General features: G+C 44.1%; 1 protein-coding gene across 1 annotated transcript in view; it reads left to right on the forward strand.

The window, feature by feature from the left end:
• The window catches only part of MAP3K15 (mitogen-activated protein kinase kinase kinase 15), a 228,886-nt gene that overhangs the window by 67,314 nt on the left and 136,504 nt on the right, over positions 1–25,068 (forward strand). Inside the window, exon 4 of the mRNA XM_073565877.1 lies at positions 13,905–14,098. Coding sequence (XP_073421978.1) covers positions 13,905–14,098 — 194 coding nt within the window. The remainder of the gene's footprint in view (positions 1–13,904; positions 14,099–25,068) is intronic.

The following is a 25,068-nucleotide window of genomic DNA, read 5'->3' on the forward strand; positions in this document are numbered from 1 at the left end:
ACTGAGCTGAAGCATATTCATCATATAGCAGACATTGGAACTAGAGAATATTTATGTATTTAACTCACTTATATCGCGCCATTAATTCCACAGCGCTTTACATACATTATCGACACTGTCCCCATTGAGGCTCACAATCTAATTTCCCTATCAGTATGTGTGAGTGTGTTTGGAGTGGATTCAAATCCCACTAAGGACAACATCTGCAAACAGTTTGTATTTTCTTCCCATGTTTGCATGGATTTCCTCCATGTACTCCGGTATCCTCCCATACTCCAGAGACATATTGAGAAGGAATCTAGATTGTAAGCCCCAATGGGGACAGGGATGATAATGTCTGTAAAGTGCTGTGTGATTAATGGTGCTAGATAAGTAAATGAAATAATTAAAATAAATACATCAGATAGAAGAAGAAACTTGGGCTGGAGCATATACATCACATAGGAGACAATGAGCTGAGGCATATACATCACATAGGAGACACTGGGCTGAGGCATATACATCACATAGGAGACACTGGGCTGAGGCATAAACAGCACATGGGAGACACTGGCCTGTGGCATATACATCACATAGGAGACACTGGGCTGGAGCATTTAATTCACAAAGTAGACATTGCAACTGCTGCCTTCTAAATAGAAATAAGACAGAAGTGCAGAGCACACTATCTCCACCCACAAAGAAGTCCTTATGATGGCATTGTCTAGAGTCAGGATGTAAGCCATCATTCCACGTGCCACAGCATTTAGTAGTGAACGTTGTGTGCGTGTGCTCACAGTGTAAGAAGGAAATAAAGAGTTGGCAGCTGGAACAAAATGGGGCCGCCCGCCAAAGCACTGCGGTCCCCAAGAGTCTCCCCGCGGGCGGTCTTTTATTAGCATGTGCAATTTGATATAGGGGTGATCCAAAAGTAATGATAATCGGTTATTTCTATTGCACACAGAAATTAAAATAAAATGTTTTCTTCTCTCTTAGGTACCCACTAGTCCAGGAAAAAAAAATCACTTAAATAGGCCACGATTCCATGGAGCTACATTCATTTGAATATGAACTGCCAAGGAGTGAACATCAAAATGGAAAAAAACGAGCTCAGAGCTGTCATCAAATACCTCTGCTTGAAAAAAATGTCTACCAAAGACATACACAGCGACTTGGTGGAAACATTGGGGGACTCTTCTCCTCCATATTCCACAGTTGCACGCTGGGCCAAGGAATTTAAGCTGGGAAGAACATCGACGGAAGGTGAACATCGCGAAGGACGCCCATCCACGTCCCTCAATGAAGAAAACGTGAAAAAAGTTGAAGAAGTTGTGTTGGCAGATCGAAGAGTGACTATCAGGCATGTAGCTGAGGTCACAGGGATCTCATATGGCAGTATTCAAAGAATCCTTGCAAAAGAATTGCATATGAGAAAGGTCTCCACACGTTGGGTGCCAAAAATGTTAACCGACGAGCAAAAGAAGAAACAAGTTGACATTTCAATAGCAAATCTCGAAAAGTTCCAAGCAGACAAGGAGAATTTTTTGTCACGTTTTTTGACCATGGATGAGACCTGGATCCACCACTTTGATCCCGAAACTAAACAACAATCGATGACATGGAAACGAGCCGACGAACCGACGCCGAAGAAATTCAAAGTGTCAGGCTCAGCAGGGAAGATTATGGCGTCCGTTTTTTAGGACGCTGAAGGAATTATTATGGTGGACTATTTGGAGAAGGGAGCCACTATTACGGGCTCCTACTACGCAGAACAAATAAGAAGATTGCGCGAGGCTATCAAGGAGAAAAGGCAAACTGCGGGCTGGAGTGCTGTTTCACCAAGATAACGCACCGGCTCACAAAGCTGCAGTTGCCATGGCTACCATTCAAGAAGCGGGCTTTGAACTGGTGGAACACCCCCCCCTATTCGCCAGATCTAGCCCCCAGTGACTTCTTTCTCTTTCCTCGGCGCAAAGAACACCTCCGGGGCAAGAAATTTGATGACAATAGCGACGTGATAACCGCTGTTGGAGAGTTTTTTGAGGGTCAAGATCAAGAATTTTTTTCGAAGGGAATTCTAAGTTTAGAAAAGAGATGGACTAAATGTATAGACTTGTTAGGAGACTATGTAGAAAAATAAAAAAAAATTTGACTATATTCATTGTGTTTATTATTGATTATCATTACTTTTGGATCGCCCCTCGTATGTATGCTTAATGTGAATGATTATGTAAGTGTGCGTCTGTAATGGGCATGATCGAGGTGAGTTGCACTACCACAAATTCTGTACAGGGTAGCTATCATATTGTATTAGATGGCTCCGAGGGATCAGTGTTTTGGAGATATTTGGGAGGTCTTTTATAATGTAGCAAGGTATTCCTTTTTTGGGATGACTTCAAGTTTAAAACCGTTTGTATTCAGTAGCCCATTAAAGGGGTTTTCTGACGCACTAATATTTGATTCTTACAAAAACCTGAACAGATGAACCTGTCCAACAAAAACAAAAAAAACCTCACCACTCTCTCCCAGTCATAAATAAAAGTGAATGTTGATTATATTGACTTGTATGCAGTTAACAGTTCTGTAATAACATTCTTAAATAAAGAATTTATAAAAAAAAAAAAATACACTAATGGATCTGGTCACACTCCTAAAAGTAAACTGCAGGAATAATGGAACGTCTTGATCAATAAGGGTTCAAGGCTCAGCACTTGTGCCTATCAGATGTTTAATGAGGTGAGAAAGTGTCCCCTCCATTGTTAACAGACACAGGGGGTCTTGTCTCCTTTAAATAGCTGATTGTGCAGAGGGTTAGACCTTTACTGATCTTAATTGGCTTAATTAAGAGAAATAAAATACATTTTATTATGATGTTGATTAAAAGGTCACTGTTTCATTTCAATATGTTTGATGTAGATTCTTATTAATTCAGTAATCAGCAGGAGCCGACACAGAAGAGGCCCCTATACCAGAACAGTATATGGGCCCTTTGTAGCGCATCATAATGCACATTTCCACCTGATTTGGACGCAGACGTGGTCCCCCTACCTTCCCTGTGTGGCCCCTGACATACAGTATTACTATTGTCACCTCTTTAGTAATGACTTCAGGGAGGATTTACAGCATAATAATACAGCACAGTACAAAAAGAGGACTTGAAAATCCTCCAATAATGAGAACAGCAAAAGAACAACAAGGTTTACCCGTACAGGCCTCCAAACAAATGCACTATCAGGATGCAGTGGACCCATATAATAAAGATGGCAACACAGGTGCAAAAATACCAATCAAGCAACTGCTCCAGCCTACCAATACATGGAGGGGCGATTGCCTGGTATGTTGATGCACAAAACAACTTGTATGTGGCGCTGTTCACACTAAGGCCATGCACAGCATCCAGGCCAGCCTAGTACCAACACCCTTCTATTAGTTCAGGCGGGCTGCCCAGCGCTAACAAAATGCATGCCGTGTGAACAGACACCGCAGTTTACAAGACCAAATGGGCCCAACTGCACCCCGAATAAAAAGTGCAAAAAACACATTTTAAAAAAATGTGGAGTATTAGCTGATATTTTGGCCAAAATACGTGAGCCCGTAACCTACGTCAAAGATCTCCACGCTTACGGGTACCTAACACTAAATAATAATAATACAGCACAGTACAAAAAGAGGACTTGAAAATCCTCCAATAATGAGAACAGCAAAAGAACAACAAGGTTTACCCGTACAGGCCTCCAAACAAATGCACTATCAGGATGCAGTGGACCCATATAATAAAGATGGCAACACAGGTGCAAATACAAGTTGTTTTGTGCATCAACATACCAGGCAATCGCCCCCTCCATGTATTGGTAGGCTGGAGAAGTTGCTTGATTGGTATTTTTGCACCTGTGTTGCCATCTTTATTATATGGGTCCACTGCATCCTGATAGTGCATTTGTTTGGAGGCCTGTACGGGTAAACCTTGTTGTTCTTTTGCTGTTCTCATTATTGGAGGATTTTCAAGTCCTCTTTTTGTACTGTGCTGTATTATTATTTAGTGTTAGGTACCCGTAAGCGTGGAGATCTTTGACGTAGGTTACGGGCTCACGTATTTTGGCCAAAATATCAGCTAATACTCCACATTTTTTTAAAATGTGTTTTTTGCACTTTTTATTCGGGGTGCAGTTGGGCCCATTTGGTCTTGTAAACTGCGGTGTCTGTTCACACGGCATGCATTTTGTTAGCGCTGGGCAGCCCGCCTGAACTAATAGAAGGGTGTTGGTACTAGGCTGGCCTGGATGCTGTGCATGGCCTTAGGGTGAACAGCGCCGCATACAAGTTGTTTTGTGCATCAACATACCAGGCAATCGCCCCCTCCATGTATTGGTAGGCTGGAGCAGTTGCTTGATTGGTATTTTTGCACCTGTGTTGCCATCTTTATTATATGGGTCCACTGCATCCTGAGGATTTACAGCAGCATAATAATTCCTTATTGATGTGTAATAGTGTTCACGTGTAATTACTGTAAAGGTACTGTCACACTTAGCGATGTACCAGCAATCCCGACCAGTGATATGACGCGGTCAGGATCGCTGGTACATCGCTAAGTGGTCGCTAGTAAGCTGCCACACAGGCAGATCTCACTAGCGACATCGCTGGGGACGGGGGTCGCTACTTACCTGTCACACCAGGCGATCCTGCGTCCTCCCGCCCGGCTTCACACGTCGCTCGTCGTAACAGCAGGAAGCGCCGCAGGAAGCTTATGACAAGAAACAGTCCAGCCTGTTCTCGCGCGATCAGCGATAACCAGCGGGGGAGCGGGTCGTAGGTAAGTATCAGACATAGCGATATCGCTTAGTGTGACAGGCCCTTAAGAAAGCCGTGTATCTGAACCTGGGCCAAATCTAACATTCATGAGTCATGGCCAAGACACACTGACTTGTAGAATTTTTTCCCACATCACATTGTATTTCTTCTCAGGGAGGAAATATTGCAAAGTGCAAAATAAGAAGTGGTTAGATATAAAGTTTAAGGGCAAATAGCAGAAAACTAATAGTGAAGTGTACAATAAAAGCCATGGCCATTGGTTTTCTGTTCTCAAACTTTGAGGATTCTTAAAACTTTGGTAAAAAAGACCATTTTAGTCCTTGTGTACATTTTCACGATAAGTGAAAAGAAAAAAAGAATGGAGGTTTCCCGATTCTCTCCTAGCAATCAGGTCATTGAAATCTGACATTTCATGGATGCTATTTTTTTTCATTACCCATTAATTAAAAAAAAAAGAAAAAAAACTAAAGTAGCACACATGAGGATCACCAGTTTGTTAAAGTGAAAACCCTATACATTAATAAAAAACAACAGTAGATGGATGATATACGCTGATATGTGAATTAAGCCTAAATTAGAGCAGGTCATAAAAAGGTGAAAATTAAGTATGGTATATATACAAAATGGAAAGCACTTAGGGGCGATTCATTAAGAATGGCATTGCACAGTCCAGTGTTAACGAAGGGCTTGCTCGAGAACCATGGCCGACTTAATTAAGAGGCTTTAAGAGGCTACACTCTATTTAATTAATTCAACATAACTTCTCTGTGGCATGAGGCTCTATATGCCTCACCAGAAATGTTACTCCAGTTTGTGACTAGAGTAACATTTTTGATGTAAGAGCTTGTAACCAGTGGGGAGCTCCTTATGTGCCACACCAGAAATCCAAAGAGAGCTCTTGGGCCTTGATTCATCAAAGCAATTTCACCAAAGCGTAATTTGCTTTGAAAATTTGAAAAATTTTGTCGCAGCTTGTAATTGTGCAATTTTTTTCAAATTTTGGCCAGTTTCTCCAAGCTCCATCAAAATTGGCACAGCGAGGACGTAATGCCACAGCTTGTCTAACCCATGACCAGAATTCTTACTCCATTCAGGGACTCAAGTAAGATTTCTAGAGTAGCACACGGAGGCTCACACCATTTGTAAGACACTCCTGATTCATTAAGAGGTCTGACTCCATTCATCTGCCTTGATGGATCGGGGCCTTGGTACTTTACATAAATATGTACTTAACTGTCTTTCTCTTCCTGACCATACTGTTGGATTATCCACTAGTACTTTCTTTTTTCATGAACTGTTGTTCCTTTGATTATCTGACTACTCTTCTGCCTTGACCTCTGGATGCCACATCTAGCACGAGTAGTTCTCCTCCTGACTTGTCCCTCAGATATACTTGATACCTGTATTTCTACCCTAGGTAGCCATTCAGTTCCTATACCTGACTAGGCATATTTCACCACTGTGCTGCCAGTTGGTGACCATCCTGGAAAGTGCGACCTGGTTATTCTGTTGTGAAGTCCAACATTTTGTAGGATGTGAGGGTGAAGGCAAAGGAATTTCTTAGGCCTTGCAGCCCAGTGTGGCCTACTCCAGTTTTCAAACCTAAATGACAAGTGAGCAAATGTAACATAGTTCTTCTCTAGGATCGGACCAGACTTTTGCTCCCAATGTACATGAATGTTGGATTCATTTAGGTACAAACCTCTTCCATGCTTGCCGTTGAGGAGATCAGATCCATTCCATTGCCTATTTTTCCTTCTTTCAATGCATCAGCTTCAAAAACTGACTGTTCACTTGCTGCCTGATATATGCTACACCCTTAACAGAATATATATTTAGGTATGAAGTGACTTTATCGCTGTGAGAACATCTGCTTCTGTGTTGTACCATCAGTTTTCTTCCATGTACAATTATATAAGGAAGCAGGACAAAGCCAGTTCTGTGGGATGTTGTATTTTCTTATCATGAAGAGAAGTAACAAATCATGATATCAAAACTATATAGCTAGGCTGTTATGTGAAGAATGTATGCATGAAAGGCAGTGGTATAGGTCACTGCACTCCCCCAGACCAAGTAATTACATCTGACTGTTAAATCCATATTAAGAGAACTGAGACTCATGAAACCAGGGGGAGTTTAACCTCAATTATGCAGATGGTTGACAAAGCATGAATTTGGAGCGATCGTTTTTTTTTCTTGTGAGTACAACAATGTATGTACAGTATGTCATTGTAGAATATAAGTTTTATGACAGTTCTTCAATGTGAGGATTCGTAGAATTTTCCATATTTCTCCATGAATTTCACATGAACAAACTAGTTAAAAGTATTAGACTTGACAAAAGTGTGCAACCCTTTGCTTTCACTAATTGGTGTGACGCCCTAGTGCAGCAATAACTGCATATAAACATTACCAATAATCTCTATATATAAATCTGAATGTGTGTATCACCAACCAATCACAAAGCAGCAGAGTGGGACACCATCCAATCACGAAGAAGCAGAGTGGGATGCGGTTGGAGAGCGGGGCTGAGGACGGATACAGCAGGACAGTGCATGGAGAGCGGGGCTGTGAGGAAGACAGTCTTCAGGACAGGGGCCGATTAGTGCCGGCACCCTCCCAGCCCTGTCCTGGCTCAGTCAGCACTCCCCGTCGCCAACTGCGCTATCCCCCCTCTCCCCTGCAGCTTCCTGGCCTAAATATAGTCCCCGGCTTCTACTGCGGCCTACTACAGCTCTAGGCTATGCCCCCGCAGGCCGCCCACACGCGCTGCAGCTCCACTCTAGCTCTGCCCACTCCAGCAAGCTCTGCCCACCCCGAGCGCCTGCGCTAGGCCACGCCCCCGCAGGACGTCCAATCATATGCGCTGCAGCTCCGCTCTAGCTCCGCCCACTCAGCCCAGCTCCACCCACTCCTGCCGAACGAACAATCTGCGCACCTCTGTCTCCTGGTCCCGGTGTCACCGCGTGTGGTGCATGAAGAGCGGGGCTGTGGGGGAAGGAAGACAGCAGGGCTGTAGTGTAGAGGGAGAGAGCGGGAGAGCAGGGCTGTGAAGGAAGAGAACGGGGCTGTAGATGGAGAGAGCGGGAGAGCAGGACTGTGACGGAAGAGAACGGGGCTGTGGACGGGGAGAGCAGGACTGTGAAGGAAGAGAATGGGGCTGTGGATGGAGAGAGCGGGAGAGCAGGGCTGTGGACGAAGAGACCGGGGCTGTGTAAGAAGAGAGCGGGGCTGTGGAGGGACACCGGGACATGGATGTAGAGCGCAGCTGCGGAGGGATAGAACGGGACGGCGGGTGGAGAGCGGGAATGTTAAGGAAGACCGCGGGACCCACAGTTAAGTACTATGCCCGGGCAACGCCGGGCTCTTCAGCTAGTTTATTGTAAAGATGTTTGGATCGGACACTACTAGCACTTTTTACCTTTTTGGGCCACCCTCACAGATTGTAAGCTCTTGTGAGCAGGGATCGTACTCCTCTTATTTGAATTGCTTAACTGTTGTCTGAACATGAACCCACCAAATTTTATTGTGCTATGAAATATTTTGGCATCAAATAAATGTAGTATGACGATGAGCTTACTATATACCGTAGATATGGTAACCAATGTCTACAAATGCTATACCAATGCCAAACCTACGCCTAGGGCGTAGAAACAGATCCATCTGTGTAGCAATTAGCTTCACACACACCAATCTTGTTAGTAAAAGAATATAAGCCACATTTTGCAAACGAGAGCTGGGGCCTGATTGATTGTCCACTTTTTTTCTTTGCACTGTTATTGTGTAATGTGAACATGTGGAAGTCAGACGGTTGATAACCACTGACCTAGAGGACAGTAAATCTTCCGGGCATCTATGGAATCATTCTGCGTATGGTAAAATAGTAGATCCATGGCTGAAACTACAAATTCTTCATCTGTGGCACGTATGTATGACTACTGCATTGTGCTACCTGAGATCCATGTGAAGAGATTGATGCAGTACATAAGCGATCATTTGGCCGCTTCACTCCCAGAGATAGTGGACAGTGTTGGTACATTTGACTCATTGCTAATAGTATGGAGTGTTTAGATTTCCTTTTTTTTTCAGAAGGTATAAGTTGGAAAAAAATGAAATATTTGTACAATGAATTTCCATAACTATGTGTCAATATGTCTTATTTTATTATAATTGTCAAATATTTGTCTGTTCTTTTATTTGAGTCATCAAATGGTTACTCCAAGGTAACGTGGATGGGAGGAAAAATATGGAAAATGTTCAACGTAGAAAGGCAACAATGTGAATGAAATCTAGTTGACTGCCAAACATAGCACAGTAGTGTTTGCACAGAGCGGTGTGGTATGCTTTCCTTTGCACTTAGGTTGCTGTATCTTTAGCTATGACGTCTCCTTCTAGACAGATCTGTTCCAGTTGATGTGTGTTTGCTTGTACCATCTTTCAATGCCAATGTATACTGAGTGCCTGAGCATGTGATCTCTTTCCTGAAATTGAAAATTTGTGCAAGAAGCCAGCCATAGTCACCCCACTGTAACACCGGCGAAGCCTCCGTAGCACACAACACCAAAAAATGGAACAAAAAACGCTATGAACGTCCAGCATTTTTTTTGTTAGTCTTTATTTGCTTTTTGACATTGGGAAATTTTTATTTTATAATATGTAAAAAATATTTAAGCCTATAGAAAAAATGCCATACCTAAACCATACTGCAAAAAAACAAAAGTACCATATATACTCGTGTAAAAGCCAAGATTTTCAGCCCATTTGTTTTGGCTGAAAGTCCCCCTCTCGGCTTATACACGAGTCATATACGCCAGGGGGTCGGAGGGGGAGCGGGGGTGTCAAATCATACTGACCCCCCCGGCGCGTCTCTGCAGCCCCCTGCTTGTCCCACGGTCTCCCTTCCTTCCTTCAGCGGTCACGTGGTACCGCTCATTAAAGTCATGAATATGCGCATATTCATCACTTTAATGAGCGGTACCACGTGACCGCTGAAGGAAGGAAGGGAGACCCTAGGAGATGCGGGGCTGCAGAGACGTGCCAGGAGGGGGTAAGTATATGAGATATTCACCTGTTCCCGCTCCATCGCTGCTTGCCGCGTCCTCTGTCAGTGACATTCAGGCAGCAGAGGGTGCGATGACGTTGTTAGTGCACGCCACGCCCTCTGCTGCCTGAACGTCACTGACAGAGGACGCGGCAGACAGTGGGGAGCAGCGATGGAGCTGAGACAGGTGAATATCTCAGGTGCCGGTTCCTGAGCCATCGGTGACACTGGCACCTGGCCATCAGCGATGGAGAGGTGAGTATGTCATTTTTTTTTTATTTGCAGCAGCAGCATAATATATGGGGGCATAATATATGGAGCATCTTATGGGGGCATAATATATGGAGCATCTTATGGGGGGCATAATATATGGAACAGCTTATGGGGGCATAATCTATGGAGCATCTTATGGGGCAGCATATTCTATGGAGCATCTTATGGGGCCATTATTAACCTTTGTGCACCATTAAATGGGGAGTATTTTGTATGGAGCATCTTATGGGGCCATCATGAACTGTATGGAGCATTATATGGGGCTTCTGATTCAATATGGATATTCAAAAACATTTAACCTACTGATGTCTCAATTAATTTTACTTTTATTGGTATGTATCTTTATTTTTGAAATTTACCAGTAGCTGCTGCATTTTCCACCCCAGGCTTATACGCTAGTCAATACGTTTTCACAGTTTTTTGTGGCAAAATTAGAGGGGTCGGGTTATACTCGGGTCGACTTATACACGAGTATATACGGTATGTCGATTTTTCAATAATTTCCTACATATTTTAAAGTAACATAAAAAAAAATTATATTAAAAATACCAGTGGACAAAGTGGAATATAATGAAAAGTGCTGTGCGTGGCGTGCCTAAGGCTTTATTCAGCACAAAGATTGCTGTCCACTAAGTCAACGTAGGGCATTCAGCCATTAATTACAATTTGCCAAAAGGCAACAAAAACCCTATCTAAAGACCATAAAAATTAACTTTTAATGCACTATTTAAAAGGAATATTATTACAGCCTTGCAGAGGTCAGTGAGTATACAGGGATAACTAGAGTATATCCTTATCTCTCACTAATCACAATATCATTGTTGTACTATTCATGTTATGGTTTATAGGAATTGCTATGTGCGGCTGCTACCTCACTTCCTTCATACTAACCAAACACAACTGGCCAATGCTAATTAAAAAGTGCCCTAAAACCTCCCCAAATTGTTTCACCAGTGACCTGGCTTCATCAGGGGATTGAGGCTATTTGAGTGAGCGCATGTGGAAACCAAGGCTCAGAGTGAATGTGTCCTCTGACTTGCATCATTTTTGGGCATGTACGCCTACTGGAGACTGACACCCAGAGTCAGTTTACTACATCTGAGTTTTGGCCTCCAATAGGTGTATACGCCCAAAAATGATGCAGAGGGCACGATCGCTCTGGCTGCACCATTATTACACCACCCTAATTATTTGGGTGTATTTCCTCTGGGTGCGCTTGGTTGATTGGAAATGTAGATTGGAGTCAAAATAGGGTTGTGTATGCCTCATGAATACGTGGAACCTGTGGCTAGGGGGCATATTTATGATATTTTGCCAATTCTCCACATTTTTGGTATGCCAATATTATCCTACCACAGGGTCACACAACTGACGTGTGCACTTGGTGTAAACATTTGTGACCTCTCACAATGGAATGGTTTTTACGAGGTCGCTGGGCTGGCAGCTCGGAGGGATTCTCATGACAGACCACACTGTCACTCTGTCATTAATCATACCGTCCTCCCACTTACCGCAACTATAGGCAGTGACATTGGAAAGTATCTTTAAATAGTCAAAACCAATTATTCTTGTTTAAAAAGTAAATAAGTATCATGGTTATGTATTAGCTATCAGCGCTGGAACGGCTATGTTAGCAAACTGGATTTAAATAAATATTGACTAAGATTTCTGGAAGTCAGGCTCGATCTGATGGATACGTGTATTTTCGCCAGGGATGCTTGTTCTGCTTCTGCCTATTTTGGTCTGAAGGACCCTAATCTTGGGATCTAGAGCTCCACAAATACTCGGGGAATGCAGGCTCTGTGTTTTTGTTTTTTTTCCTGATTGTTACATAACTTATTGTCATTAGATTAATTGAACGGAGCGAAGGTAACCAAAGGAACCACATTTGTGCGCCTGAAACTTTCTCCTGGTTTTCTATATTTAGATGAGTGGATGTTCAAAATTCAGCTTTCTCGGTTTTATTTATACCTATAAATTTTAGACGGTTTGTTACAATTTTGATGTATGCACTTTTTTGACTCCATAGTGCTTGAATATCCCCCCTCTCTCAAATTAACCTTTGTATTATTGCAAAGAAGAAAGGGTTTGGAGACTCAAGACCTGCGATGTAGCCCCCTCTATATGTAGATTATAGGAAGCTAAATGAATTGATACCGTGTTATCTGCGAGCTGATGTCTTAGTCCAGAGAAATCCATGTTTTTCTTATATGTAAATGAGCTTTTTCAGGACTATGGGCCAGATACTGATCTCCCTGAGAATCTGCCTCCAGAGATTATTATAAAGGAAGGGGGAGTTACCAGGTGAGACGTTAGCAGCTGCAGTTCTCACAGCTCTGCTGTGTTGCAACAATTTTACAGCATCGGCTGCCTGTGAGAGGAACCTGCAGTTGTGTAAGGTATAATCAAACACAGCTCTGCAGTGAGGTCATGAGAACAGAGAGCGGCCATTACATGTCACACTGGTAACTCCACCTTTCATATAAAATAATCTCTGGAGGCAGATTCTCATGAAGATCAGACTTAATATCATAGATCTTAACAGCTCATTTACATATACTGTAAGAAAAACATGGCTGTCTCTAGACATCAGATCGCAGATATCAAAGTATCGTTTTATTCAGCTTCCTATGACCTACGTGCCCATATTGAATGCTTATGAGGGTTGATCCTACTGACAGATTCACTTTAATTTTTTTGCTATTAGACATCCAGGAGCTATGACTATTTTTATTTTTCGCGTGATAAAGTTGTATGAGGCTTGCTTTTTTTGCGGGCTGAGCTGTTTTATCATTACTAATTTGGGATTCATACAACTTTCTGATCTCTTTTTTATTACATTTTTTAGGAGGAGATAATGTGACCAGGGATTATCCTACTGACAGATTCCCTTGAAGCACTACCTCTCAACTTTTTATTGATTAAATGTGTGTATATGCGTGTAATTTAGTGTGAATATATTAATATACTCACCACCGCTTTCTCATGTGTCCAGCGTCGTTTTTCCTCTGCATCTGAGTGACGTGATCGCAATTGCGATTAGTCGGTTCTCTCTATGCATGAACCGGAGCCGATTTTACAATGAAATCCTATGGAGCCTCGTTCTGACCCTCCACAGGCTTTCATTCTAAAATCGACGTCCGGGGATGCAGGCCAGTCTGCAGAGCATCACAGAGATGCAGAGAAGGATGTCGCTGGACACTGGAGAAAGCGGCGGTAGGGGAGTACTGGTATATTAATACTCACTCATACGCACTACTTGCTTGTACACACACATTTAATGAATTAAAAAGTTAGAGTGCCTTTAAATGGTTTGTCTTAAACTTATTAAACTTGTTATCCCCTTTCCATAGGATAAGGGATACCTTACTGATTACCGGGGGTCCAAATGCTGGATCTCTAGAAGTTCTGAGATTGGGCCTTTGGAACCCCGGAACTAAGCTTTGCGGCTCTATCGGAGTGGAGATGCATGCACATGCTTGGCCTCTGCTCCGTCCATTGTCTTTTGGACTGCCTGAGAAAGCCGAAAACAGCCCTTGGCTATTTCCATCAGTCTCATTGACAATGAATGGAGCAGGCGTCAAGCATGTGCACCTTTGCTCCATTCAAGATGGCGCTCTGCAGAACAATATTCCTGGGTTGAACTTTATATACTAGACAGTCTGGAGTGTCACAAGATGTTTTACTGTGGCTCAGAATTGGTTTTAGTGTTGAAAAAATCTGAGTTTCCAACCTCTGACTGTGCTACTTCTGATATCTCTGTGTTATTAATTATATTGTTTTTCACTCTCCCTGTTTTTAGGCCTCGAGCGGTAACTACTACTTTATTTCATACATTGTGACACCGTGCGGTGACTACTTTTGTTGTGAGAGTGATGCCCAGCGGAGAGCCTCAGAATACATGCAACCCAACTGGGACAACCTGTTAGGACCCCTGTGTGCTCCTTTGATTGATAGATTTATCAGTCTGCTTAAAGACATACATGTTACTTCATGGTAAGTAGAACATCTTCCATAAATGATATAACGTGGTATGGAACAAATCAGTAAATTTACCCAAAACAGAAGAATGTCCGTATAGTAGTGTGTGATACGCTTGTTGTTTTATTGTGACTATCATAATTTAATGGGCTGTCACCTTGGATTCTTTTATTGTTATTATTCATGGAAATTTAATATCAGAAGAACACCCAATTTAAAGGGTTTGTCCACAACCAAATAATCACGATTCCCCGCCCTTCCATTCAGACACCGGTCGCCTACCAGTCTATGCTTCCTGCTGCAGTGAAAAGGTTCTGAGAGGGCCATGTGACTGCTGCAGCCAATCACTTCCTGCAGTGATGTCTTTCTATAGCCAGTGATTGGCTGCAACTATCGTTATACTGTAGATTAGAAGGGGACTGGGTAGCATTGGAACTGTGGAAGCAGGAGATCTGCAAGGTGAGTATTGCATTTGCAGTACGGTTGATTTTTTAAGGGTTGTTCACTACTGTTTTTTCTCTCAGAGAAAATGTGAACACTGCATCCAGTCACGGGGGATGTGGGGGGACGAGACACAGCGAGGCTAGCTATGGAAGAGTGGCGCCAGTCTGAAAAGGGAGAATCAGTTCTTTTTGTCTGTCTCACCTCCGTGGACCTCCTTGAAGGCCATGTGCACATGTATTTGGTGAGGTTTTTAGACCAGTATCTGTAAGCCAAAACCAGGAGTGGAACAATTAGAGGATTGTGACATCTGTTTGCTGTCTGTGTGCTGTACATGTTTTACATTGCAAAGTATAGGAGAAGCTTTATACTATCATTCTTTCTTTATCCATACTAGAAAAACTGATGGCACACTGATCCAAAACACTCATGGCTCACTGATCCAAAACACTGATGGCACACTGATGGCACACTGATCCAAAACACTGATGGCACACTGATCCAAAACACTGATGGCACACTGATCCAAAACACTGATGGCACACTGATCCAAAACACTGATGGCACACTGATCCAAAACACTGATGGCACACTGATCCAAAACACTGATGGCACACTGATCCAAAACACTGATGACACTGATGGCACACTGATCCAAAACACTGATGGCACACTGATCCAAAACACTGATGGCACACTGATCCAAAACACTGATGGCACACTGATCCAAAACACTGATGACACTGATGGCACACTGATCCAAAACACTGATGGCACACTGATCCAAAACACTGATGGCACACTGATCCAAAACACTGATGGCACACTGATCCAAAACACTGATGGCACACTGATCCAAAACACGGATGACACTGATGGCACACTTATCCAAAATACTGATGGCACACTTATCCAAAACACTGATGACACTGATGGCACACTGATCCAAGACACTGATGGCACACTGATCCAAAACACTGATGGCACACTGATCCAAAACACTGATGGCACACTGATCCAAAACACTGATGACGCTGATGGCACACTGATCCAAAACACTGATGGCACACTTATCCAAAACACTGATGACGCTGATGGCACACTGATCCAAAACACTGATGGCACACTGATCCAAAACGCCGATGACACTAATGGCACACTTATCCAAAATACTGATGGCACACTGATTGAAAACACTGATGATACTGATGGCACACTGATCCAAGACACTGATGACACTGCGGGCACACTGATCCAAAATTATGATGGCACACAGATCCAAAACTCTGATGGCACTGTGGGCACACGGATCCAAAACTATGATGGCATTGCGGGCACACTGATTTAAAGCTCTGATGGCACTGCGGGCACACTGATCCAAAACTATGATGGCACTGATGGCACACAGATCCAAAACTCTGATGGCACACTGATCCAAAACACTGATGACAGTGCGGGCACACTGGTGACACTGATGGCACACTGATCCAAAACTATGATGGCACACAGATCCAAAGCTCTGATGGCACTGCGGGCACACTGATCCAAAGCTCTGATGGCACTGCGGGCACACTGATCCAAAACACTGATGACAGTGCGGGCACACTGGTGACACTGATGGCACACTGATCCAAAACTCCTATGGCACACTGATGGCACTTATCCAAAACACTGATAGCACACTGATCCAAAACACTGATGGCACTGCGGGCACACTGATCCAAAACACTGATGGCACTGATGGCACACTGATCCAAAACACTGATGGCACACTGATCCAAAACACTGATGGCACTGCGGACACACTGATCCAAAACACTGATGGCACTGCGGGCACACTGATCCAAAACAGTGGTGATAACAGTGGTGTTTTTTCCGGTACCGATTTTATACGGATATGTGAATGGGGTCTAATACTGTTTTTGTATAACTGATTTGAATTTTGCCTTTTACATTCAACTAGCTGAAGAGCCCTGCCCACTCCACATAGCCACATTCACTATAATGTCCCACATCATCCCGTCAGCCAGAGCTACCGGACTACTACCCCTAATATCCCACATCGTCCCATCAGCCAGAGCCACCGGACTACTACCTCTAATATCCCACATCATCCCGTCAGCCTGGCGTCAGAACCAGAGCGCTGAGTGGATTTGCCCTGACCTCCATATGAATGATCCCTTTAATAGAAGCCTGGGGTGAGAATCAGAGTGCTGAGGGATTTACCCTAACTTCCATACCGGTGATCCCTTTAAGAGAGGCCTGGGGTCAGTACCAAAGCACAGAGTGGATTTGCCCTCACTTCCATATCGGGGATCCCTTTAAGAGGGGCCTTGGGTCAGAACCAAAGCGCTGAGTGGATTTGCCCTATCTTCCATACATGAGATCCCTTTAAGAGAGCCTGGGGTCAGTACCAGAGCATTTGAAGGCAATTGCCCTGACTTCCATACAGGGGATCCCTTTAAGACAGGCCTGGGGTCAGAACCAAAGCGCTGGATGGATTTGCCCTGACTTCCATACCAGAGATCCCTTTAAGAGGGGCCTGGGGTCAGAACCAGAGCGCAGAGTGGATTTGCCCTAGCTTCCATACCAATGATCCCTTTAATAGAAGCCTGGGGTCAGAATCAGAGCGCTGAGGGATTTGCCCTAACTTCCATACAGGTGATCCCTTTAAGAGAGGCCTGGGGTCAGTACCAAAGCGCAGAGTGGATTTGCCCTCACTTCCATACCGGGGATCCCTTTAAGAGGGGCCTTGGGTCAGAACCAGAGCGCTGAGTGGATTTGCCCTATCTTCCATACCGGGGATCCTTTTAAGAGAGCCTGGGATCAGAACCAGAGCGCTGAATGGATTTGCCCTGACTTGCATACCAATGATCCCTTTAATAGAACCCTGGGGTCAGAATCAGAGGGCTGAGGGATTTGCCCTAACTTCCATACAGGAGATCCCTTTATAGAGAGCCTGGGGTCAGTACCAGAGCATTTGAAGGCAATTGCCCTGACTTCCATACCGGAGATCCCTTTAAGAGAGGCCTGGGGTCAAAACTGAAGCGCTGGATGGATTTGCCCTGACTTCCATACCAATGATCCCTTTAAGAGGGAAGATGTGCCTATGGGACGGAGGATGTGTGATGGGGATATGGGCACGGGGGGGGGGATACATTTCTGTCATACTCTCTGCTCCTGTTATACTCTCTGCTCTGCTATCCTCCTCGGTGACCCATTCATAACAGCTCCTTTCTGGGGGACAGGCTGGGAGCTTATGTTCTCGGGGATGTTAGATTTCTCCCACCATGTCAGTGTCTGCTGAGGTGTTGTCAAGTGGGAAAACTTGCTCATAGCAACCAATCTCAGCTAAGCTTCTTTTAACCAGATCTGGTGAAATGAGAGATGCTTAGTAATTGCTTGCAAGGAAAACTGTTGCTCATAGCAACCAATCACAGCTCTGCTTCTTTTGAAAAGCTCTAGTGAAATGAAAGATACTTCGTGATTGGTTGGTGACACACACACACACACACACACACACACACACACATTCATTCAGTTTTATAAATAGAGATAGGAAAGCCAAATACTTTTTGGTGGTGTTTGCATTCCAACAATCACCATTGACAATAAGGCTATGTGCACACGTTGCGGATTGGGCTGCGGATTTTTCCACGCGGATTTGGCAAAATCCGCAGGTAAAAAGACCTGCGGTTTATCTGCAGATTAGCCTGCGGTTTCACACCTCTACAATGTTAAAGGTGTGAAACCGCTGCAGATTCCGCACAAATAATTGACATGCTGCGGACATGCAGCATGTGCACAGCGTTTTTTGATTTTCATAGAATATAATGGTACTGTACAACGCAGCTAATTCTGCTGCGGATCCGCAGCAGAATCCGCAGCGTGTGCACATACCCTTAATCCAGAGAGCTTTCATTGTTTGCTGTTTTATTAACTATTATCATTAGAGGTGTGCATTAACATTTATATACCTACATTTTTTTTTAGCTATGCTTTTCATGCTTAACCCTTAAGGACCAGACAATTTTAAATTTTTACTTTTTTCGGGTTTTTTTTCTCCCTGTCTTCCAAGAGTCATAGCTTTTTATTTTTCTCCCCACATAACTGAGGTTCTTTATATTTGCAGGATGAGTTGTAGTTTTGAACGACTCTATTCATTATGCCATACAAAGGACTTGACAATGGGAAAAAAATTCTAAGTATGGTGAAGAAATGTAATTTCTCAATTATTTTTTGAGATACAGTATTTTTTTATGGCAGTCATTGTCGGGTAAAAATTACCTTGTATCATGATTCATCATTTCAATACACTTATGGCAAGACCCTTGTGATGCTAATTAGTGGTCACACCGTGATTTAACATGTCCCTTTTATCACATTATTTTCAGGGGTACCATCATTCCTGTCCTGGCCTAGTTCATGAGTTTTAATTTTTTTTTAAATTCTATGGAAGCATGGTTGATTTTTTATTTATTATTACTTTTGTCAGATTCAAGTTATTTCTGTCACCATTGTGGGCTTTTCTGTCATTAAACGAGGGGTACCAACAATTTTGACCACGTGTGTATGTATATATATATTCTGATCCTTGTAAACTATCACAATGTCTGGTTGGTTAGCCAACACTCGCTTAGGCCCCTTTCACATGTCAGTTTTTTTTGCCGTCAGTCACAATCCGTTGGTTCGACGGATCCGTCGCAGATTGTGAAAAATGTATCAGTCGCATCAGTTTTTTCATCCGTTTCTTCCGTTTTTCGACGGATCCATTTTTTAAGCCATCAGTTTTTTCTATTTTAACCAAAGTTTTGTACCTTGTTACCTCAAGTATTGTACCTTGCTACCCCAAGTATTGTACCTTGCTACCCCAAGTATTGTACCTTGCTACCCCAAGTATTGTACCTTGCTACCCCAAGTATTGTACCTTGCTACCCCAAGTATTGTACCTTGCTACCCCAAGTATTGTACCTTGTTACCCCAAGTATTGTACCTTGTTACCCAAAGTATTGTACCTTATCATTAAATAAAAGACAATAAAGCTTTGTTTTAAATATTTTTATTTATTGTTGAATCTATTTTTATTGAAAGAACAAATAAACAGAGGAAACATACAGAATAAGGAAAATATGCAAGTTATACACCTTTCTGAACATCGTTACAGCATAAACAGTTACTTATACATCTATCACATCTATTCAAGATGAAATCTTGTAGTTTCTCAGTAAAATGTGTATTAGTGGTTTGCATACCCCTGTTCCTAACCCACTCTGACTGATTGACCTACACTAGGTATTGGTTCACCCATCTGCATAGGACATACCAAATATTTATTCCTTATTTCTTATTATCACGCGTGGGTAGGTTCATTAAACGATGTTCGTACTTATTCAGAATATGTTTTACATAGTTCAGTAGGGGTGTAATATGTAAGAAAAGAGAATGTAGAGAGAGAAGAAAGAAGACATAAGAAATTTCAGAATAGAACTTTTAGGAGTAGTATGGAGGGGAAGGGAGAGAAAAGGGGGGGGGGGAGGCAAGGGATCAGCGGTCTCCAAATCCCGAACCAAACCCTAAGAAGCCACCTCAACCAACTGCGATAACCCAGCTGTTTCTTTAAACAAGATCCAGGGATGCCAGACTCGGGTCAAGCGGGTGCCATCCCCCTCCAACTCAGCCATCAGCTCCTCCATTCGAAAGATTTCTGCAAATTCCGCCACCCATTCCACCATAGTTGGCGGTGTTGCCACTCTCCAGTGGCGTGGAATTACCATACGTGCTGCGGTAATACAAAACCTTAGAAGGCTCAGTTTCTGAGCTGATATGGAACCTGGAAGGATCGAGAGGATAGCAACCTGCGGAGAAGGGGGTACGACATCTCCAGTAATTTTTTGATAAGCCAAGAACGCTTTCTTCCAGAAGGGTTGGATCATAGCGCACTGCCACCAAATATGGTACAGTGTGCCCCTCTCAGTTCCACATCGCCAACAGGTGTCCTCCACTGTCGTAAAAATAGACTTTAATCTAACCGGGGACATATACCATCTGGTCAGTATCTTAAAATTTTTCTCCTGTGCGCTCCCAGCCGGGGACATTTTAAATGTAAATAGGTAGGCCTTGCTGAGGTCCTCTTCCGAGAATTTACATCCCATCTCCTCCTCCCATGCCCGGACATAACTTGGAGTCACCTCCGAGTTCTCAACTCGGAGCTCCTTATATAAACGAGAGATCAAGTGAGAAGGAGGGTCTTGTTGCTGCAATAAGTTTTCCAATCCTGTCATAGGAGGGCGGGAATCGCAGTTTGCCATATGTCTCTGGATAAATGACCTCAGCTGATTATATTCCATCCAGGAGAGCTCCTCATTGGGAGACTGTTCACAGAGAGTCCCCAAGCTTGGAATGTTTCCTCCCACCAGTATCTGTCCCATACGTAAGTCTGAGCTAATATGCCAGCCTAGGAAACGATCTCTGTAACGCCCTGGGGGGAAGTCCGGGTTACCGAAGAGTGGTGTCAACGGATTCAGGGCACTGGTCAATTTTTTCTTAATCTTTATACGATTCCAAAGTCGTAATGTCTCTTGTGCCAAAAATCCAGTCGAACCCACGGAACTGCCCGTAGTAGGATCACAACATCGAATCCAAGGCAGGTGTCTCAAGGGAACACCAAAGGATGTCTGTTCCAGTTGCACCCATTGTTTAGAGCTATAGCTATACTGCCAGTCAAACAGTCGTATCAGTATGGAAGCCCTATGGTAGAGTTCTAAGTCAGGGAGTCCTGCCCCACCTCTGGACTTTGGATTTGTCAAGCTGGTGTATTTTAAACGAGGCTTAGACGCCTGCCAAATAAAGCGGATCAGCGCGGACCTAATGGTTTGGAAGAATGTCCTTGGCGGTATGATCGGGATCGCCTGAAATAAGTATAAAAATCCCGGAAGAACATCCATCTTGAAGGAATTCATCCTACCAAACCATGAGATGTTCTTTCTTCCATATTCTCTTAATCGTTTCAATGTCGAGTCCAGAAGGGGCAAGTAGGTAAGTTTATAAAGGTCGGTCATGTCGGTAGGGATTTGTATGCCCAGATATTGAATAGCTCCGTTTTTCCACCGAAAGGGGAAATTCTCCATTATTCTCGTAAGTTCTGTTTGTCCCAAGGATATATTAAGAGCTTCAGTTTTCTGAAAATTAATTTTAAAATTACTGACTGCACCGTATCTTTTAAACTCCTCCATCAACGACGGGAGGGAAATGTGCGGCTGAGATACGTATAATAGGAGGTCATCTGCATAAAGAGAGACCTTATAATGAACCCGGTCCACCCACAGGCCGTGCACATTGGGGTTCTTCCTAATTGCCATCGCTAAGTGTTCCATAACCACTGTATATAGAAGGGGCGAGAGAGGGCACCCCTGTCGTGTACCGTTTCCGATAGCTATAGGGTCTGACAAAGCGCCATTGATCCTAATTCTCGCCGAGGGGCTGGAATACAGGGCCGCGATCTTTTGTATAAAGCGATTCCCCAGGCCCATCTGTCGTAAGGCCGAAAACATGAATCCCCAATGTACCCGGTCAAAGGCTTTCTCCGCGTCAATCGACAACAGTACCATTGGTTTATGTTCTGACCTTGCATGTGCAGTCAGAATGAGGGTCTTGTTCATCCCGTCTCTCACCTCCCTTCCCCGCACAAATCCCACCTGGTCCGAGTGCACAACCAAAGGCAGAAGAGGAGCCAACCGGTTCTTATAAAAATGAGGGGAAAAACCATCTGGTCCCGGGCTCTTGCCCGCCGGGGTATTCCGAATAGCCTCATCTATCTCTTCCGCTGTGAAGTCAGTTTCTAGTGGCTCTGTCAGGTCTGTATTTAGTATCGGGAGGGCGGTTTCATTTATATAGGGCTCAATTTGTGGTTGGGGGTCCACAGGCGATCGATGGGGGTCCACAGGCGATCGAGAGGGATCTCCCTCGTTTATATTGTATAATGATTGGTAATAGCGCCGCATGATGTCTAAAATTTCGGTTGGGTTTGACGTCACTTGACCGCGTTGCTTCTGAAGAGATGGTATGTATGTAGTCTGACCGCGCGGATGTAGAAATCTAGCCAGCAGACGTCCACATTGATTAGCTTGACCGTATAACAGGCTTTTAAACCGGTTTCTATAAATACGGGACTTTTCGTTTAACAGGCACTTCAGGTCATCTCTACATTTGATCAGGGCAATCTGTGTCTCCGCTCTTAATTCATTCTTATGAGTCGTTTCCAAACGTAATATTTTTTCGGTAAGATCCCTAATTTCCTTACTTTTTATGTGCTTCAGATGGGAACCGTGCTTAATAAATATCCCTCTAAGGACACATTTAAGAGCTTCCCATTTGGTTGGCATGGCGGTGTCATCATGTGCATGGTCTTGTATGAATGTCGATATGGTGGTTTTAACGTCAGCTACACAGGTGGGGTCTTTGAGAAGATTATCGTTCAGTCTCCACATCCACTGTCGCCTCCCTGAATCAGGGGGCTAATGTCCAGAAAGACCGGGGCATGATCCGACCATAAGAAGCTTCCGATAGACGGTTTCGGGTTCCAAGCCAACGCGCAGTGGCTGAGAAGAAAAAAGTCTATTCTGCTGTGCGAGTTATGTGGCGTGGAGAAGAACGTATAATCTTTCACATTGGGGTTAAGAAGCCGCCAGACATCGGCGAGGTGCAGGTCATGAAGGTCTCTCTTCAGAGAGGCCATTTGTCTAAGAGAAAGGTAAGACCTTTCCGCTGTTGAGTCCAATGTCGGGTTAAGAGTCATGTTAAAATCTCCCCCTAAAATAACAACCCCTTCAGCGAAGTCAGCCACAGTCTTCAAAAAGTACCTGACAGCTCGAATTTGATCCCGGCCGGGAGCGTACCAACCCGCTATAGTGTAGGTTGTTGAAAAAATCTGGATCTTCAAGATCACATATCTTCCCTCTGTGTCAATCAGTGTGTCTAGTATAGTATGTTGGAGGGACTTGTGGAGTGAAATGGAAACACCTCGGGATCGTGAGTCCGGGTTGGCTCTGTGGAACCAAGACGTGTAGTATCGATTGGGTATATTAGGAATATGTCCGATCTTAAAGTGTGTCTCTTGTACTATCAATACATTTACTTTTTTCTTATGCATACCATACAGAATATTTGACCGCTTCTGTGGTGTATTAAAGCCCCTGACATTTAAGGAGCCCAATGCAATCTTTTGTGTGACAGTCTTACCCGGCATCGCGTTTGCAATCTAGGTTCGAGATAGTAGGCCCCTTCCAACCGGATGAGTCCGCTCCGGGATTCAACGACTGCTGTAGGAGGGGGGGGGGGAGAGGCTGGTTGGGAAGGCTAGGGTGAACACAGAAAGTAACAAAGACAGAAGTTAGAAAGAGCAAAGGTAACAATACGGGTGTGTATACCCTCACACCCAAAACAACATAGGACCGGTTGGAGGTATACACTAGTTACTGTCTGCCTCGCTGGCAAACAGCGCCTCCGAGGGGGGGTAAGTGTACGGCGGGAAAAGAAAAGGAGATCCGTCCCCCTGTTCACCAACCCCATAATGAAATAACATTCTCTGGCCCTTGAACAAGGATATCAACCCCTTAAGGTTATAGGTATCGTTGTCAACGAACCCTTGAAACTGGGACACATCATGTTTCGTATTCAGGTCCAACAACATTAAGGGCCATGTAACCAACATATCTAGAGAGCCCTAAACTACTGTAAATCTTTTTTCCCCACTGAGCAGGCCCAGTGCTCGGGAAGACCTTCACATATCAATAAGTGCTCAATATGCAAATACATTCATCCAAGAATAAATCGGAGGAGCATGGGGTGGGAGGGAGAAGAAAGAAGAAAGGAGGGAAAAGGCAGAAGAGCAAACACCGTCCAATCACGTAATCTGAATTAACCCTCCCCTCTGCGTGTCCGATGAGGTCAAATCCTCAACTTCACCTCCCACCCCTCCAAAATCCTCCCCCGAGTCTTCAGGCTTCGCCGTCAGTTATTATCTCCTTCCTCCTCCAGGTGCACCTGTCCACGTCCGTGGGGCTGCCTTCCGGGTCTGCGCTGTCATTGAGGAAATTGCCCCCTCGAACCTCATCCCCTCTGTAGAAGAATGGTAGAGGTGGCCAATCGTGGATGTCCACCTCTTGTAGGTCCAGGGCGGCCGAAAAAGCTGGAATTCCGCTGGGGTGACTCAGACGATGTACTCTGCCTCTCCTCTGCACCCGGAGGCAGAACAGGAATCCCCAAGTATAAGAAAGATCTTGTTGCCGCAGCTCCTCTAAAAGAGGGCGAAGGGCCCTACGTCTCTGCAATGTCCATCTGGAGAGGTCTGGTAGGAGCTGTATGCGGGTATCCAGGTGTTTGATGGGTCCTGCTCTCCTGGCCGCTCCCATGACTGCATCCTTAAGTTGGTATTTATGGACCCGGCATATCACATCTCTCGGTGGGTCTTGTTCGCCAGGATGTGGGCCCAGAGCCCTGTGAGCGCGATCTAACTCCAGTGGGGTATCTTTGGGTCTATTCAAGAC

The sequence above is a fragment of the Dendrobates tinctorius genome, unplaced genomic scaffold, assembly GCF_039654945.1.
Source record: "Dendrobates tinctorius isolate UK_male_01 unplaced genomic scaffold, ASM3965494v1 ptg000016l, whole genome shotgun sequence".
Taxonomy (NCBI): Eukaryota; Metazoa; Chordata; class Amphibia; order Anura; family Dendrobatidae; genus Dendrobates; species Dendrobates tinctorius.